A 19508-nucleotide genomic window follows, 5' to 3' on the forward strand; every position below is an offset into this window, starting at 1 on the left:
CCCTGGTGGTCCTGGGTGGCTTCCCTGGTGGTCCTGGGTGGGATCCGAGGGGGGCCTGTGCTTATAAACAATCAGCACAGACCTCCCTGTCAGGAGAGCAGCTGATCGGCTCTCCTCTACTCGCGTCTGTCAGATGCGAGTGAGGAAAAGCCGATCACCGGATTTTCCTATTTACATCGTGATCAGCCGTGATTGGACACGGCTGATCACGTGGTAAAGAGTCTCCGTCAGAGACTCTTTACCTAGATCGGTGTTGCGGGGTGACACCCCGCAACAATGATCGCCGCGATGCGTGCCCCCTGGGGCTTAATATCCTGAGGACATTATATGATGCCCAATCAGGATATTGAAACCACTTTGCCGTGTCATTCTGCTATATGGTGGTTAAAGTGGTTGAAACCCTAAAAAAAAAAAAAAAAAAAAAAAAAAAGAGGGCTCCTGTTCCCTTATAGCAGCTACGGTATTTCATTTTTTCTGAAGGAACCTGGACCTCCTCTTTAAAGATCTGCAATTAAAGGATCTGCCTGCCTGCTTCTGCCTCATTCATTCTGTAGATCTGTGCTTTCTCTGAGACCCCTATTGCTTCTCCCACCGATTGTCAGATCGCCATTTATCAGGGCTATCTTTGACTTGAGGAAACTAAACCCTGCTCCTCTAGACATGTGCAGAATGGAAAAATTTGCTTCGGATAGATTTGTTATGTTACTAATTTTGTTTCATTGATTCGTTTCAGAATCCGTTTAATTTCATTTTATTTTTTGTTTAATTCTGTCGTTTCAACCGATTTGTATTCAGTGTGAAGAATAGCTCATTGTTAAGGAGCGGGCTGGGAAGCCAGCTACCACGTCATTAACAACCGATGACTCATTAGCTGTCAGTGGGCTTCCCCACTGAGAGCTTAAACGTAAACAAAAGGATGCTGGCAATAGAAAATTCTGATAAAAAAACAACGTGGGGTCCCCCCAAAATCCATACCATACCCTTATCTGAGCCTGCAGCCCGGCAGGCCAGGAAAGGGGGCACGTGAGCCTCTCCCCCCTCCTGAACCATATCAGCCCACATGCCCTCAACATGGAGGGGTGCTTTGGGGCAGGGGAGGCTCTGCCCCCAAATCACCTTGTCCCCATGATGATGGGGACAAGAGCCTTCTCCCTACAAGCCTGGGTGGTGGTTGTGGGGCTCTTATTGGAATCTGGAAGCCCCCTTTAACAAGCGGCCCTCATATCCTGCCCCCCCATGTGAATGCATATGGGGTACATAGTACCCCTACCCATTCACCCAAAAAGTATAAAAAGTAAATACAGACAGTACACAAGTTTTTGACGATTCCTTTATTAAAAAATCATCATCAATCACAAGGCCTGCCAAACTGCTGGATCCCCAAAAAACCCTCTGGTTTTGTTGAAGACTCCCCGCTGACTGCCTGCTCCTCCATCTGTCATGTCTTAAATAGCTAAGGGCCAGCGTCACCCGATAATGGCAGTAGGTGACCCCGCCCCATTGTGAAATCATCGGCCCAGCATGCCCCAGTCAGTGACATCACAAGGGGATGGGCTCATCCAATGACATCATAAGTTGACGCCACCCCTTAGCTATTTAGGAATTGTAAGACAGAGGAGCAGGCATATGGTGGGGAGCCTTCAACAAGGCCAGCATTTTTTTCTTTTTTTGGGTCCAACGGGCGGCGTGATTGGTGATGGATCTACACCAAAGAACATTGTTTTGTTTTTGATTTTTTATAATGGAATTGTCAAAAAATTGTGTACTGTCTTTATTTACCTTTTATACTTTTTTGGTGAATGGGTAGGGGTACTCGTTCACATGGGGGTGGCTGGGATCTAGGGGTCCCCTTGTTAAAGGGGTTTCCAGATTCCGATAAGCCCCCCGCCCACAGACCCCCAAAACCACCACCCAGGGTCATGGGGAAGAGGCCCTTGACCCCATCAACATGGGAACAAGGTTGTCTTTGGGGTGGGGGCAGAGCCCCCCTGCCCCCTGCCCCAAAGCACTCCCCATGTCGAGGGCATGTGGCTTGGTATGGTTTAGGAGGGAGGGGGCCACTCGCTCGCCCCCCCTTTCCTAGCCTGCCAGGCTGCATGCTTGGATAAGGGTCTGGTATAGATTTTGGGGGGGCCCTTATAATCCATACCAGACCTAAAGGGGACCCGAAGGGGAAGTCCTCTGACAGCTGATGGGCCATCAGTTATTGAGGACATGGTGGCCGGCTAAACAAAACGAAAGTAAACGAATTTCAACTAATTCATTACTATTTCATTTGGGGATGCATTTGAATCTCTGCATAATCCAAAATTTGTCTTTACATTCTGCATTGATAGAAGTTGTTCTGGAATGTTTTTTTTCTGTTATATTGAGGCCGCGTGCATTGAGAGAGATCATTTTTAGGAGGAGCTTGTTATCTTTTGTCTGAGAGGGTGCCATATCTTCAAGGCTATTATTTGTCTTAGAGGAGTTTAGAGTGTATATCGATGGTGTGGGCTGTAAGGTGTTCCTTTGTTGGTTTTATTCCGAGGTGCTGTTTGGTTGGACTCCCTATAGGTTCTTATATTAGCGACACTCATATTAATGACACTGATATTTACATTTACAGTCATTTTACCAGAACCATCCAAGAGAGTTCCCTCATGGAGTGCAAAATGATTTAATTCATTCAAACACCCCATGCCTCATATTTACGTTTCGGACGATTATATATACATTTGTATATCTTATAGTACAGAAATTTTTATTATGTTTTTGTGTTATGCCCCGTACACACGGTCGGACTTTGTTCGGACATTCCGACAACAAAATCCTAGGATTTTTTCCAATGGATGTTGGCTCAAACTTGTCTTGCTTACACACGGTCACACAAAGTTGTCGGAAAATCCAATCGCTCTGAACGCGGTGACGTAAAACACGTACGTCAGGACTATAAACGGGGCAGTGGCCAATAGCTTTCATCTCTTTATTTATTCTGAGCATGCGTGGCACTTTGTACGTCGGATTTGTGTACACACGATCGGAATTTCCGACAACTGATTTTGTTGTCGGAAAATTTTATATCCTGCTCTCAAACTTTTTGTGTCAGAAAATCCGATGGAAAATGTGTGATGGAGCCTACACATGGTCGGAAATTCCGACAACAAGGTCCTATCACACATTTTCCGTCTGAAAATCTGACCGTGTGTACGGGGCATTAGATTGTTTAATATTTTTCACATTCATTTTTTAGCTCATGGTTGTCCTATAAGTATTATTCTTGTTAATATCATTGTTTTGGAGTATATTTTTGTAATATGTTTGTGTTTCTCTTTAGATCCTGAGCCAAGTGATTATGGACTATTCATACCAATTATTGTGTGTCTTTTTCTCTATGTCTGTTTTAAACATTTGAGATCTCGGTACTGGCCATGGGGGTTTATTATGCCCCGTACACACGGTCGGACTTTGTTCGGACATTCCGACAACAAAATCCTAGGATTTTTTCCGACGGATATTGGCTCAAACTTGTCTTGCATACACACGGTCACACAAAGTTGTCGGAAAATCCGATCGTTCTGAACGCGGTGACGTAAAACACGTACGTCGGGACTATAAACGGGTCAGTGGCCAATAGCTTTCATCTCTTTATTTATTCTGAGCATGCGTGGCACTTTGTCCGTCGGATTTGTGTACACACGATCGGAATTTCCGACAACGGATTTTGTTGTCGGAAAATTTTATCTCCTGCTGTCCAACTTTGTGTGTCGGAAAATCCGATGGAAAATGTCCGATGGCGCCCACACACGGTCGGAATTTCCGACAACACGCTCCGATCGGACATTGTCCATCGGAAAATCCGACCGTGTGTACGGGGCATTAGTGTAATTATGTTTTGAACATACTATACATTTATTTACTCATCAATTATCCATCCACATCCCCATCACATTGGTATTTTGTCATAAATTTTATCCCTAGACATCGTTAAAATATCCCTTCTCTTCGGTTACATTAGCTCATCTTCTTTTCACTACATCGATTTGTTGTCCACAACGACATCTCCTAATTTTTGATAGATAAGCATGCACAGATCTGAACATAGTCCATATTAATACATGTTTGCCATTATACACATGCTTTGCTTGTCGTTTATTTATGTATACTTGTCATTATTCATATAGTTTTACATTGGCAACTTTGTATACCTGATACGTTCATTAGTAACATTGTATATTGGCTACAAATGTTATATTCACTTTTTACCCTAGTTTTTTCAGGTCTTAAACACTTCATAAATACTTTATATATTCACTATTCAGATCACAGACATCGTTAAAATATCCATTCTTTTCAGTTACATAGTCCATATTAATACATGTTTGCCATTATACACATTTTTTGCTTGTCTTTTATTTATGCATACTTTTCATTACCTATATTGTTTCACATTGGCAACTTTGTATACCTGACACGTTCATTAGTAACATTGTATATTGGCTACATATGCTATATTCACTTTTTACTCTAGCTTTTTCAGGTTCTAAACACTTCATAAATACTCTGTATATTCACTATTCAGAACACACATTATTAATTTTACATCTTCGTTACACGTTACTCTGTGAGCTTCTTGTCCTTTTGAACATTAATTCTGCTTCACGGTAATTTATCACTCTTCCTTATTTTTTATTTTACTCACATATCACTATTATTATACATTTTTCTTTCACTGTTTGCTTTTCATTATTATTTTCTTTCCTTCTTTAGTCAAGTTTTTTACTTTTATTTTTTATGTATACATGAATCCAGGTGTTTCATTCATGGTGATTGCATCACCTTATTTAGATCTTTCTTCACACACATTTTCATGTATATACTCCTGATATTACTTATATTTCTTTTATTTTTCGATTGTCACCCTTATATCTATTAAATCATGGCTGTTTTCACTCTATACTGGCCACTTAATAATGAGTGCTGAGATCTCACATGGTTGGTTCTTAGCTGTTCCATATTATCTCATCCTTATTTGATCACATGTCTTCAAAATTTCAAGTATATATGTAGCTATCATTCCCATGTTAACCAACTATGAGTAAGCACTTTATGTAAGTGTGAAATGCATCAGTGTTGTGCTGTACCACTCCAGTGGTGTCTTATGTACCCTATGATCCTATTTCACGAATAAAAGAAGAATTTAATCTATTTATCCCGGTGTGCGGCTGTCCAGATCCTTTCAGCCTTCCACATGTGTAAGGTGTGATGGCGGAGGAGAGTGGAGGGGGATAGAGCACAGGAAAGGTGAGGGCATTAGGAGCTGAGTAGGTGTAAGATGGTAAGTAGGTCTGAGATAGGAGGGGTAACGGTTGTTAATGGTTAATGGCGACAAGTGAGAGCCTGCTCTCTTGTCTGGGTTATCAGCATACCTTATGTACATTGATGTCGTGAATAATCAGTGGTGGAAGTTGAGTGTTGGGTATAATACACAAAGCTTACCACTGTGTGGTTTGGAAGAAGGGGGCATTCAGTGATTGATCTTGCCAGACAGAGGAGATCATTGGTTGTTTAGTTGGAGACTGTGCAGAGGGGAATCACTGATATTGCTACCACTTACACATTATGACTAAGTTTGGCTACATAAATTCTATGTAGAGACCAGGTACTTAGAACTATTTTGCATAACTATATAACACAACATTAGAAATAGGTAATACTCCTGAGAGAGCTTATGAGATACGTAACGGAATCTTGTCACGCTCCCCAACTAACCATTCTGAGATGAAAGTGAAGTGAAAAAAAAACAAAAAACAAGTAAGCTTAAGTGTATTATAAAAATCCCTCCCTGAGGTGGAGGTGACATTACATTGATACCTGATGGTGAGATATTTACTCATACTGTGGAAAAATTTATATTTGGAGGCTATACGTATTGCGTTGAATTGTCACACGCAGGCTAGTGTAGGGGTATTGTCACATAATCCATGTAAGGGCCTAGTTAGCTTATCTCTGTTAATATTTCACCAGTTGGAGACAATTAAACTGGTATTGGACCTGAATTTACATTCTGACCGAAACAAATTGCACATCTCTATGCTTCTCCATTAAGAATGAACAAGGCATGGTAAGTCAGTAATGAGGTAAAGATCAGCTGCAAACAGATCATGGCCAGTACTGGTGACTAGTTCTTTGATCTCTGCCTACTTTTTTTAGCCACAGCTTTCACAGTTTAGACTCTCTTTAAAGCTGGCCTATGCTCGCAGTACATTTCTTATCAGGGCTTTACCAGCTGAGAATTGACATTAACTTTGATTAAAATATTTAAAATCATCAATTTGTAGTAGTCTACAAGATATAAAATATATAGCACATTTTCACATCTTAAAAGCATGTAGCATTTTAGTTTTACTCCTATCCTGTTGTCAACCCTACACTGCTCTGGTGGGTATTTAAATGTAATAAAGTGTAGACTATGAAGGCACATTGATGTTGGCCTTACATAGTCTCAATGTCACCTTTCACATTTAGACATGTGGAGAATATGTGCACTGCTGTCACAATAAAGCATCAGCTACTTTATTACAGTACAAAAGAGGTTAACTAGAGAACAAATCGAAGCAGGCTGGCATTACCTTTGGGAGAAAATATCTCTGTAAGGGCTGCCATGCTGGAGTGCTATTCCGTAGCCTTTGCTACTAATGCTGTTTCCGATGACAGTCACAGAGCATTCATCATCTGTTAGAGCTGCGTACTCTACAACTGTCACATCCCATAAGAATGCATAGTTTCCTTTCTTTGCCTAGAAGAAAAAAAAGTAGAGTAGAAATGTATTAAAAACTAAGAATAAAATAAAATGCTAAATTATTAAACTATAACAAAAAATATGAATCAGGAAAGAAATACAAATATACATTTATTGTACTTATTGTGTTTGCTTATACAAGCCTTAAAGTAATTTATTCAAGATACCAGGGCAAAGCATGTGTTCTTAAGCATGTAGTCACTTGGGGCACCTCATAAAGAACTTCATAAGATAAAAACATAGTCCAACAACAAATGATGCATAAGTCAAGAAAGCCATCAACATTAAAAAGGAGCAGAATTTTGCCTTTTACATTTTAAACAGGCTGAAAATAGACCCCCATTCCACTGGTTGTCTCTTTCACTCTCCCCTCCCTACCTACACACATACACACACAATGATGACTTCCCTTTATGGGATTCCACTATTTATTGAATCCAAAACAGATAATTCTTAATAGTTCATGAGAAGCTCAATACAAATTGGAACATTTGCCTACATGAAGAAAAAAAGTGTATCCTGTATAGATGTCTATGCTATTGTTGGGGTACCAGTATCAGGCTTACAGCAGTTGTATGGCATACCAAATAATGGGGTTGATTTATTAAAGGCCAATAGACTGTGCACTTTGCAAGTGCAGATGAACTCCAAAATGAATTAGCTCCAGAGCTTAGTAAATGAGGTGAAGCTTCACTTTGCAAATAATACCCAATCACATACAAAGAAAATAAGAAAATCATTTTTGCTTGCACATGATTGGATGATGGAAGTCAGCAGAACTTCCCCTCATTACTAAGCTCTGGAGCAAATTCCCTTGCAAAGTGCACAGACTATTTGCCCTTAGCAAATCAACCCCAATGTGTGTTAAATGCCAAGCAGGACTATGTTGGTGATATGAGACAATGAGACAAATCTTGTGCCAACTAACTTATGTATGCAAAGTTATGATTAAAAGCAAACATTGATATGCCTGTAGCAGCCAAATTCTGCTTCAGAGGGCACAACATACAGTAAAAACAAATTTATGGTGCTTTTGGGGAACCTTAAATCATAATAAAAAGAGATTGGAATGGGGATGCAAGGCCAAAAAAAAACATCACAAATCTGAGCTGGTGTCTAAATAGGCATATATATTTTATGTGCCAATAAAACTTTAAAGGACATGTATAGTGATTTTGTGCATATTTTTGTACTTATGATCGGGAATCAATAAAAAAAAAAAAAAAAACTACAAAACATTTTAGTCAGGCAAATAGAAAACAAACTATATTATATATTATAATAATATTTGGTATTGCTTTTAGCCAACAGTTAGAGCTTTACTAAACACAAACACATTTTTTGGAGTCCATTGAGGGACACAGGGATATATAAATCTATAGACATGTGGGCTGTAAGCAGCTTTCTTCAGGAGGTGAACACTAGGGAATAGAAAAAAAAAAACATTAAAGGCAATCCCACTATAATTCCACCCTTAACCATCATGAATTTGTTTGAGAATCTTAGTAGTAGAGTATTCCAAAGAAACAAATGGCTAAAAATGTAGAGAGCTGCTTCCCTCCAGTGTCTTTATTTGCAAATAGCTGTTTCCTAATAATTATCATAGTGTTTATTGCTTAATGACAGGTACTTTCTGTCTTTTCCAGCTTGGTCAAAAACTCCAGAATGGAGGACTGTGACATTGTTTAAAGGATAGTTTCCAGGAAGCAGACACATAATTGCACATGGCCTACCACACAACAGCTCCTGCTGTATTTCATCCAGACTAGAATCAGCAACTAGTAGGCAAGTGTTCATGTGTTTTAATAGTTTAGTTTGCTGCTTCTGTGTCTATTTGTATCTGGTGACTAGAGATGAGCCTGATGTTTGAATTAAACGTAAGTTTGACTCGAACATCGGGTGTTTGCCTGTTCGCCGAACAGCGAACATTATGCCGTGTTCGCGGCAAATTCGAAAGCCGCGGAACACTGTTAAAGTCTATTGGACACTAACATGAAAAAACAAAAGTGCTCATTTTAAAGGCTTATATGCAAGTTATTGTCATGAAAAATGTATGGGGATCAATGCAAAAACAAGTTTTAAAAACTACCGTTTTTTTCAGGAGCAGTGATTTCAATGATGCTTAAAGTGAAATAATAAAAATTAAATATTCCTTTAAATATCTTGCCTGTGGGGTGTCCTTAGTATGCCTGTAAAGTGGCACAACTTTCCCATGTTTAGAACAATACCACAGCAAAATGACATTTCTAAAGGAAAAAAATCTAATTTAAAACTGCTCGCGGTTGTAACTTTTTGTCGGATTCCAGCATCATCGATAAAAATCATTGAAAAAACGGCATGGGGACCTGGGTCCTGCACCAGGGGACATGTATCAATGGAGGATAATGGGACTTATGTCTATTGAAAGGAGAGTGATTATACAACTCGTTTACGCAGATCCTTAGTCTTACACTTCCTAGGTACCTGGGTACCCTGCACACTTTCACACTGGGGCGGGAGGTGCGTTGGCGGTAAAGCGCCGCTATTATTAGCGGTGCTTTACTGTTGTTTTAGCAGCCCGCTAGTGGCTGAGAAAGGGTTAAAAACCACAGCAAAGCAACTCTGCAGAGACGCTTTGCCGGCGGTATAGCCGTGCTGCCCCATTGATTTCAATGGGCATGAGCGGTGAAAGAGCAGTGTATACACCGCTCCTTCACTGCTCTGAAGATGCTGCTAGCAGGACATTTTTTTCCCATCCTGCTAGCACACTGTTCCAGTGTGAAAGCCTCCGGGCTTTCACACTGGAGACACAGCAGCAGCTGTTTCAGGTCAGTTTGCAGGCGCTATTTTTAGTGCAATAGCACCTGAAAACCGCCCCAGTGTGAAAGGGGTCTTACAGTTCTATTCCCTTGTAATTACTCTGAGAGTCCCTATCTTTAGTAGGAGGCAATTAGATGCTGATCATTTGTATGCTATATTGTATGGCCCACCTATTCTGTGAAGTTATCTTTTCATTGTATGTCGCATACCACTAAAAAGAAAATGAACAATACCACAGCAAAATGACATTTTTAAAGGAAATGCCCAGATCCGCACCTTTCGCCGACATTTCTTGACAGACAATGACACCCCAGATGTGTCACCGCTTCTACAATGAGAAGCCCCTAAATTTCCTGATAAGAGAGACCCTTCTAAAATTGGCAGCAACTAGGAAAAAAATATGAACAAGTTAACAAGAGCGGTAGGTTCCTAGCTAAAGCATTACAAGCTAGGAAAACCTCCTCTACTGTACATTGTATTCGTACTCCACAAGGTTGTCTTTTAGAGACCTCTACTGACATAGTGACCCAATTCAAACATTTTTATACAAACCTATAGAATCTGCCCCCCCCCCCCCCCCCCACAACATGCTCACCGAACAACCAGAAGCCCCTGTCCAGATGTGATCCACGATTTCTTTAAATGTTACTGCACCAAACCTATCACTTCCTCTGCTGCTTGAGCAATGGAAGGAGCACTCACATTAGAGGAGTTCAAGTTATCTATTAAACATCTTAAGGCTGGCAAAAGCTTAGGGCCAGATGGGTTTACCACAGCTTACTGCAAGAACAATCTAGATATTCTGACAGAACCTTTCTTGCATGCTTTCAATTTACTCTTCTCAAGTAACCCCTCAATGTACAGTCTGCTGGAAGCTCATATTTCAGTTATCCCAAAGACAGGAAAGAATCCCACATCCATAACTAACTACCGACCAATATCACTCCTAAATGTTGACAAAAAAGTTTTCACAAAACTCCTGGCCAACAGGCTACTGCCGGTGCTCAACTCCCTCATCGCTAAGGATCAAGTGGAATTCATCTCAGGTAGTGAAGCCAGGGATAATACCATCAAAGCTATAAACCTACATCACTGGCTCCCCTCCTCTAATCAACAAGGATTCTTTTTATCATTGAATCCTGAGAAGGCATATGACAGGCTGGCCTTGGACTAAATGGCGGCGTAGCTTTACGCAATAGGTATCCGTGATCGATAGCAGGCCACTCATACAACTTAGCAGTGTTAGCTGATGATACTCTGCTTTTTCTAACAGACCCGCACACTAAGCTTCCAAACATGTTGAGAGAGTTTGAACTCTTCCAATATATCAAATTTTAATATTAACTTTGACAAGTCTAAACATTACCCTACCAACTCCTACTGTGGCCCAATGCAAGACCAATTTCCTATTTAAATGGCAAACTGACACTATAACCCAGTCCTCAAAAATTCCACTTGCCTGCTTGCATTTTGCACATGGAATTTTAGAGGTGGGGCAGGATAGGAAAACTGGTGGCAAGTAACTCTTAAGGCCTGGCTAGTGGCTCAGGACTTGAAATTTTGAGCCCTGCTATAACCTACTTGGGTATTCAACTATCTGCTTGTGTCTCGGACCCTATTCTCTATAAACTTCTTGCCCATCCTGAGGTCTATAGCAGATAACCTCCATAAATGGGACAAACCCACCTTTTCCTGGTTTGGACGTGCAGCCATTCTTAAAATTAATATTTTACCCAGCCTATTATACAGCCTTAAGACAATCATCAAATTACCAAATATGTTTTTCAACTCCTATAAAAAATAATGTGTAGCTTTCCTCTGGCACCGCAGGTGCTCGGGATTAGTTACGAGCAATTGACCCTACCAAAGCAGAAGGGGGGTATTGGACTGTCGGACTTGCGCAATTACTATTGTGCATGCCACTTATCTCGAATTGTGGATTGGACTGTTTACTGCTTCTTACTTCTGTACGCTCAAACCCAGCATTCCCTCCAGGAATATCCAATGACTTTCTGTCAGGCACGGAGCTTGCTGCCTCCACCCACACCTATACTTTTGTCCTAGATGGCAAACTGCGTACTCAGGATGAACTAATGTCTCATATCACTGGTGCTCCTATGCCCTTTTTGCCCTGCTTTCAGCTGTGCCACTTTCTCTGAATCAACGGTGTCCCAACCAAATTTGAATGTCTTTGCATGCAAACATCACCTCAACATGTTATCTCCTTCACCCATACAGTCTTGTTCCAGAACACACCTCTGAACATAGGGAGGGCTTGCAAGGCATGGGAACGAGACCTACAAATTAACCTTTCTCCAGAACAATGGGAACTACTCTACACTATTTTTCTCAAGGGATCTATAAAGGTCACAATGCAATAAAACAACTTTAAAATGGTGTCAAGATGGTATCGAACTCCATCCTTGCTTCATAAATTTGATTAATTTATTCCTAATGCTTGCTGGCTCACTCCTTCATATCTGGTGGAAATGCCCATTAATCCAACCTTTCTGGACAGAAGTACATTCTACGATATCACAGGTAACAATGTACACATTAAATTTTTGTGCAGCACAATTACTTTTACACCACACCTGACTGCCTTGCAAATCTTACTTTAGATCTCTAGCAATGCATATGCTTAATGCTGATAAAATATGCATCTCTGTACACTGGAGTACATCTCATGTTCCCACCATCTTGGAATGGTTCACCCGTTTACTTAAAATAGCTGGAAAAACTCTTAGCCATTGCCAAAGATCAACTTTCCAAATTCCCATCTACATGGGCATGTTGATACATTTTCAAACGACTGAGACATACCGCCACTTACTAGACACTCAGGCATCACGGCCTGTCTCCCCTGCTCCCCAATGTCTTTGAACTTATCGCCATAACCCACCTGACACTGACTGCTGGTCAAGGCGAGCACATGCTGGGGGGATCTCCCAGTGAGTTTTCTCCCTTCTCCTATTCCCTCCTCAATTCCTTTCTTCTTTTTTTCCAAGAATCCTTACTTCTTTCCTTCCCACCCTTTCCCTCTCCCAAATTCCCTTCCTTCCCCCCTTCCCCTCTTGTTTTCTCAACTTTCGTTTTTTGGGGGGGAGGATCACATTGGCCATGGCTGTTATTACCCTACTGTTATCAATTTTTGAACATGCCCTCCCCTGTCTTGTTTCAGGGGTGAAAATCGTGATCTCTCCCCCCACACCCCTACCAAGCCTGCCCATGTTAAATATAGTTCCTACGGTTACACTTATGCCCTGTACACACGGTCGGACTTTGTTCAGACATTCCGACAACAAAATCCTAGGATTTTTTCCGACGGATTTTGGCTCAAACTTGTCTTGCATACACACGGTCACACAAAGTTGTCGGAAAATCCGATCGTTCTAAACGCGGTGACGTAAAACACGTACGTCGGGACTATAAACAGGGCAGTGGCCAATAGCTTTCATCTCTTTATTTATTCTGAGCATGCGTGGCACTTTGTCTGTCGGATTTGTGTACACACGATCGGAATTTGTTGTCGGAAAATTTTATATCCTGCTCTCAAACTTTGTGTGTCGGAAAATCCGATGGAAAATGTGTGATGGAGCCTACACACGGTCGGAATTTCCGACAGCAAGGTCCTATCACACATTTTCCATCGGAAAATCCGACCGTGTGTACAGGGCATAATTGTGTTAATATGATATGCTTGCTGCATTAAGAAATTGCACTTATTTTATATTTCTTTTTTTTCTTCTTTATCTAATGCTAATGCTCCTTATTATACATTGTCTCCTATCTTTAATCTGTAAGACTACACTGTATTATCTTCATTGGCTTTTTTCTGTACTTTTTTGTACTTACATAATTTCCAGTTAAATGTTTTTGAAAAAAAATAAAAGTAAATAAAATGCACAGATAATTACAGCTCCCAGGAGAAAAGCAGAATCTCTCATAGAAAAATGTTTGTGCTGTTGTTCACTGAACTTTGTGCTGTAAAGATGATATATTCAACAACGTTTTAAAGTGATTGTAAAGGCAGAAGGTTTTTTTTTTTATCACAATGCATTCTATGCATTAAAATAAAACGCCTTCTGTGTTCAGCAGCCCCACTCAGCCCCTCTAATACTTACCTGAGTCTCATCTCAGCTGCCCCCAGACTCCCCTCATTGGCTGAGACAGCAGCACGGCGCCATTGGATCCCAATACGGTCAAAGTCATCCAGCCAATGAGAAGAAAAAGGGGGCAGGGCCGGGCCATGTCTCCATGTCTGAATGGCCACACAGAGCTGAGGTACGGCTTGGGAGCCCCCATAGCAAGCTGCTTGCTGTGGGGGCACTAAACAGGGGGAGGGGCTAGGAGCCCCAAAGAGGGACCCAAGAAGAGGAGGATCCAGGCTTCTCTGTGAAAATCCACTGCACAGGGCAGGTAAGTATGACATGTTTGTTATTTTTAACAAAAAAAAGACTTTAGTATCACTTTAAGTGTAAGTACACCTCCAGAATGATTTTCCAAAAAATTCTCTTTGGAGTTCTATCTCCTTGGAATAGTACATACCAGAGCTCCTCCAGTTGTAAATGGTGCATGTCCTCCCATTACAGATGCAGTTGTTGGAGGACACCTCCACATAAACTACCGGCCCCTCAGCCCCTTCAGCCTGCTATTTGCAACTCAGGTTGAACATTACAGAAATGTGCCCCTTAGCAGCTGCACCAGGCCATTCAAACTGTGTGCAAAGTGCACAGTCTCTTTCTCTAGCTGAGCTCAGCTAGTGAAAAAGAAACTACAATCTGCTGCCACATAGTGGTGGGTTTCTCAGCAAGAAAAGGAGATGAACTTATGTCTGAACTGATTTTCTTTTGACTAAACAGTCACAGGGTGGATCACATCCAAAATGATCTGGGCTCAGAGGGGTTGATCAAATGATGTTGGCCATCAAACTGGTATTTTTTTGTGAGTTCTTCTTTTAAAAATGGGATTATTTTGTCATACTTACCTGTGAAATCTTTTTCTTTGAGTACATCATCGGATACAGAGTTAGGCTAAAATTCATTACCTACTGGGTTATACGCCATCTATAGGTGAATGAACACTGGTAGAGAAAGTCTTAGACAGGAAGTGATCCCCTATATAACCCCTTCCATACAGGAAGTACATCACTTTTGTAGCAATCACTGAATCCTCAAAAAAGAGGGGAGGGATCTCTGTGTCCCATGATGTACTCAAAGAACAGGATTATACAGGTAAGCACGATGAAAATATATTTTCTTTTTCATACATCATGGGACACAGAGTTAGGCTAATATTCATTACTTACTGGGACGTCCCAGAGCAATAGCCTTGAGGGGAGGGAGACACCCTGCCAAAAAATAGCCATCAGACCTTATACGGCAGCCCGCAGTACACTGCGGCCGAAAGCTGAATCCTCGAACATCCTCTTGATAAAATGTTGTAAACATATGCACTGAAGACCAGGTAGCAGCCTTACAAATCTGAGCCACAGATACCTGATTGCGAAAAGCCCAGGAGGTTCCTACACCCCTGGTAGAATGAGCTCTCACCCTAAAGGGAGGATCTTTACGTTTTAGACCATAGGCCTAAATGACTAATCGACGGACCCAATTGGCAAAGGAAGCTTTGGAAGCTGCCTGCCCCTTATTGGGTCCTTTTGGTAAAACAAAAAAGGAGTCTGATCCTCGGATCTCTGCAAATCTAGACAAGTAAACCTTGACTGCCCGGACAACGTCCAAGGAATGCCGTCGTCTCTCTTCTGCTGAACGAGGCTGAGAGAAAAAAGAAGGCAAAATAATGTCCTGATTTAAATGAAAGGCTGACACCACTTTTGGCAAAAAGGATGAAACAGGTCATAACACGACCCTGTCATGGTAAAGGATCAAGTATGGTTCCCTGCACGAAAGGGCCACCAACTCCGACACCCTTCTAGCTGAGGTGATGGCCATTAGGAAGGCGAGCTTGCGTGACAGCAAGTCTAATGGAATTTCCTTGATAGGCTCAAATGGTTGTTTCTGTAGCACAGACAGCCCCAAGTTCAAGTCCCAAGGATACATAGGTGACCTAATGGGGGAAAGTAAACGAGTTGCCCCCTGCATAAAGGTTTGGACCAGCAAATGGGAGGCTAAAGGCCTTTGGAAGAATACTGACATGGCCGAAATTTGACCTCTGATTGTACTCAAAGCCAATCTGATTTCCACAGCTGACTGTAGAAAAGAGAGAATTCTCCCAATCACGTATTTCTGAGGATGCCATTTTCTGACTTCACACCAAGCAATATAAGTCTTTCAGACCTTATGATAGATCTTCCTAGTGACAGCTGTTCTAGCATTCACTAGAATAGATACCACTGGTCCTGAGATGCCACAGTCCTTCAACACCCTGGCTTCAATAACCACGTCATCAAATTTAGAGACTGTAAATTGGGGTGGAATATAGGCCTTTAACACAGTAGATCGGGGCCATGTGGAAGCGTCCATGGACCGTCTATTTTCAGTCTCACAATCTCTGGGAACCAGCGCCTTCTGGGCAAGGCTGGTGTCACCAGAATGACTGGAACCCACTCTTTCCGAATCCTGCGCAACAAATGTGGAAGGAGAGGGATCAGGGGAAGCATAAACCAGGGAGTACTGGCTCCATGGAACTACCAGAGCATCTGCTCTGATTGCCAGAGGATCCATTGTTTAGGACACAAACTGCTGTAGCTTGTTGTTGAACCTGAATGCCAATAGGTCGACCTCTAGCAATCCCCAATGCTGGAAAATTTCCTGGAATATCCTCTCCTATTCCAAGCCAACAATATGTCTTGTTGTATAGGTCTGGAATGGAAATGGGCATAGGGAACTGCCCCAAAGGAGGACACCATCCTTCCTAGAAGACTCATACAGAGCTGAATGGAGGGTTGTCTCGCGTGCCTTATCTGATGCACTGGATCCTTGAGGGCACAGATCCTTACAGGTCGCAAAAATACCCTTGCTTGGACTGTATCTAGGATCAGACCTAAATACTTCAGACTTTAAGCTGGTCTCAAGGCTGACTTTTCGGTATTTATGATCCAGCCTAAGCTTTCCAAATACCACACTGTGCAGGTTATGCTCCGTTATAGAGCCTGTAGTGAGTGATCTCTGAGCAGGAGGTTGTCCAGATACCCGAGCACCAAGATCCCTTGGGCCCTTAAAAGACCCAGTGCTCTAATGAGGCTGAAAGACAGGTACGTGTAAATACGTGGCTTTTATATCGATGGAGGCTAGAAAGTCTCCCATCTGGAGTGAGGCTACAACTGAGAGGACAGACTATCCGAAAGGACCGGATTAGTATATACTGGTTCAGGGCTCTTAGATCCAAAATGGGCCTTGTGTCCCCATTTGGTTTTTGAACCGTAAATAGTTTTGAATAAAACCCTGCGCCCTTTTCCGATACAGGAACCTGTAGAATCACTCCTTGATGCACTAAATGATGTAGTGCCTGAAACAGTAAGTTTCTTTTTGGAGGAGCCTCTAGCTAGCTTGACTGATTGTTACAACCACTGGGACACCCCATAATAAGTAAAGGGGTTTCACTTACCCATCCAGGCACAGGGCAGCTTAGTAAACTAAGAGCCCAATCTTTACCCATCATGGCGGGTTTCTGTCACTTGAGGACCTTCAAGGACTGGGTACTAGGGATAAGTCGAACACCCCCCGGTTCGGTTCGCACCAGAACCTGTGAACGGACCGAAAATTTGCACAAACGTTAGAACCCCATTGGCGTCTATGGGACTCGAACGTTCAAAATCAAAAGTGCTCATTTTAAAGGCTAATTTTCATGGTATTGTCCTAAAAAGGGTTTGGGAACCTGGGTCCTGCCCCAGAGGACATGTATCAATGCAAAAAAAACTTTTAAAAACGGCCGTTTTTTCGGGAGCAGTGATTTTAATGATGCTTAAAGTAAAAAAAAAAAGTGAAATATTCCTTTAAATATCGTACCTGGGGGGTGTCTATAGTATGCCTGTAAAGTGGTGCGTGTTTCCCGTGCTTAGAACAGTCCCTGCACAAAATGACATTTTTAAAGGAAAAAAAGTAATTTAAAACTGCTTGCGGCTTTAATGTAATGTCGAGTCCTGGCAATATGGATGAAAATCAGTGAGACAAACGGCATGGGTACCCTCCAGTCCATTACCAGGCCCTTTGGGTCCTGTATGGATATTAAGGGGAACCCCGCAGCCAAATTAAAAAAAGGAAAGGCGTGGGGTCCCCAGGCCCTATATACTCTGAACAGCAGTATACAGGCGGTGCAAAAAGACAGGGACTGTAGGTTTGTTGTTAAGTAGAATCTGTTTGTAATTTTGAACTGTACATTTTTAAAGTGTAGCTCCAGCCAAAAAATCTGTTTTTAAGCTTTTTGGAAAACATAGGGAAGGGTTATCATCCCTGTGACATTTGTTTTGCTGTCTGTGCTCCTCTTCAGAAGATTTCACCTCACTTTTTGTCCCAATGTTTTTTGAAAATTTGGGGTTTTTAGTGAAACAAGGATTGGTGATAAAGCATCAGTGGAAAGGAGAAATGTTTTTCCCATATTAACTCTTACAGGAGAGAATTTCCCTTCCTAGGGGTAGATTTCATCTCACTTCCTGTTGTCTCCTCTGTTTGCAAATAGGAGTCGTTTGTAAGTTGGATGTTTGAAAGTAGGGGCCTGCCCTATATACTCAGCAGAAATTTGGGCCTTAGGTGTTGTTGTGGCCTCAACACTGTAAGCCCTCACAGGGCCCTGCTGTGAAATATTAGATCAAGAATTGTAATTACATGCCCCTGTCGAACAGGGCCAGAAAAATTGGGCCTTTGGTGATGGTGGTGGTGGTGCTGGTGCCACAACACTAAGTCCTCACAGTTACTCTTGGTGGGTGCTGAAACGGGCCCTGCTGTGAAATATTAGATCAAGAATTGTAATTACATGCCCCTGTTGAACAGGGGCTGAAAAATTGGGCCTTTGGTGGTGGTGGTGTTGGTGCTGGTGCCACAACACTGTAAGTCCTCATAGTTAATCTTGGTGGGCGCAGAAACATGCCCTGCTGTGAAATATTCAATCAAGAATTGTAATTACATGCCCCTGTTGAACAGGGCCAGAAAAATTGGGCCTTTGGTGGTGGTGGTGCTGGTGGCACAACACTGTAAGTCCTCACAGTTAATCTTGGTGGACGCAGAAACGGGCCCTGCTGTGAAATATTCGATCAAGAATTGTAATTACATGCCCCTGTTGAACAGGAGCTGAAAAATTGGGCCTTTGGTGGTAGTGGTGGTGTTGGTGCCACAACACTGTAAGTCCTCACAGTTAATCTTGGTGGGCGCAGAAACAGGCCCTGCTGTGAAATAATAGATCAAGAATTCTAATTACATGTCCCTGTTGAACAGGGGCTGAAAAATTGGGCCTTAGGCACTGGTGCTGGTGCCACAACACTGTAACCCTTCACAGATACTCTAGTTGGAGTGCAAGAACTAGCCCTGCTGCAAAGAATTGCATCAAAAATTGTAATTACATGCCCTTGTTAAACAGGGGCTTAAAAATTGGGCCTTAGGCACTGGTGGCGGCGCCCAGAACCAAAAATGTTCTTACAAGCTATCAGCATGATCATTGAGGAGGAAGAGGATAATTACTCAGCATAACAGGGCACTCAGCATCAGCATAGGCAGTCTTTGAAGGGATCTGACATTTAAAAAAAAATTATTCGGTTACATCAGCATCAGGTGCTTGGTAGCTGGTGGTGATCCAAGACTGATTCATTTTTATGAAGGTCAGTCGATCGACCGAGTCGGTGGACAGACCTGTGATCGGTTACAAAGCCTCCAGCAGCACTGAATGTGCATTCCGAAAGAACGCTGGATGCAGGACAGGCCAGTAGCTCAATTACATACTGTGCAAGCTCTGGCCAGTGATCCATCCTCAAGACCCA

The 19508-nt window shown here is 42.1% G+C and overlaps 1 protein-coding gene across 3 annotated transcripts in view; it reads right to left on the bottom strand.

Moving 5' to 3' along the window:
* GRID1 (glutamate ionotropic receptor delta type subunit 1) overlaps positions 1-19508 on the bottom strand; it is a 1972711-nt gene that overhangs the window by 120672 nt on the left and 1832531 nt on the right. For all 3 annotated transcript variants that reach the window (XM_073596722.1, XM_073596723.1, XM_073596724.1), the window contains exon 14: positions 6612-6778. In XM_073596722.1, the coding sequence (XP_073452823.1) occupies positions 6612-6778 (167 nt within the window). The remainder of the gene's footprint in view (positions 1-6611; positions 6779-19508) is intronic.

This window comes from Aquarana catesbeiana, linkage group LG08 (genome assembly GCF_042186555.1).
Source record: "Aquarana catesbeiana isolate 2022-GZ linkage group LG08, ASM4218655v1, whole genome shotgun sequence".
In the NCBI taxonomy this organism is placed as follows: Eukaryota; Metazoa; Chordata; class Amphibia; order Anura; family Ranidae; genus Aquarana; species Aquarana catesbeiana.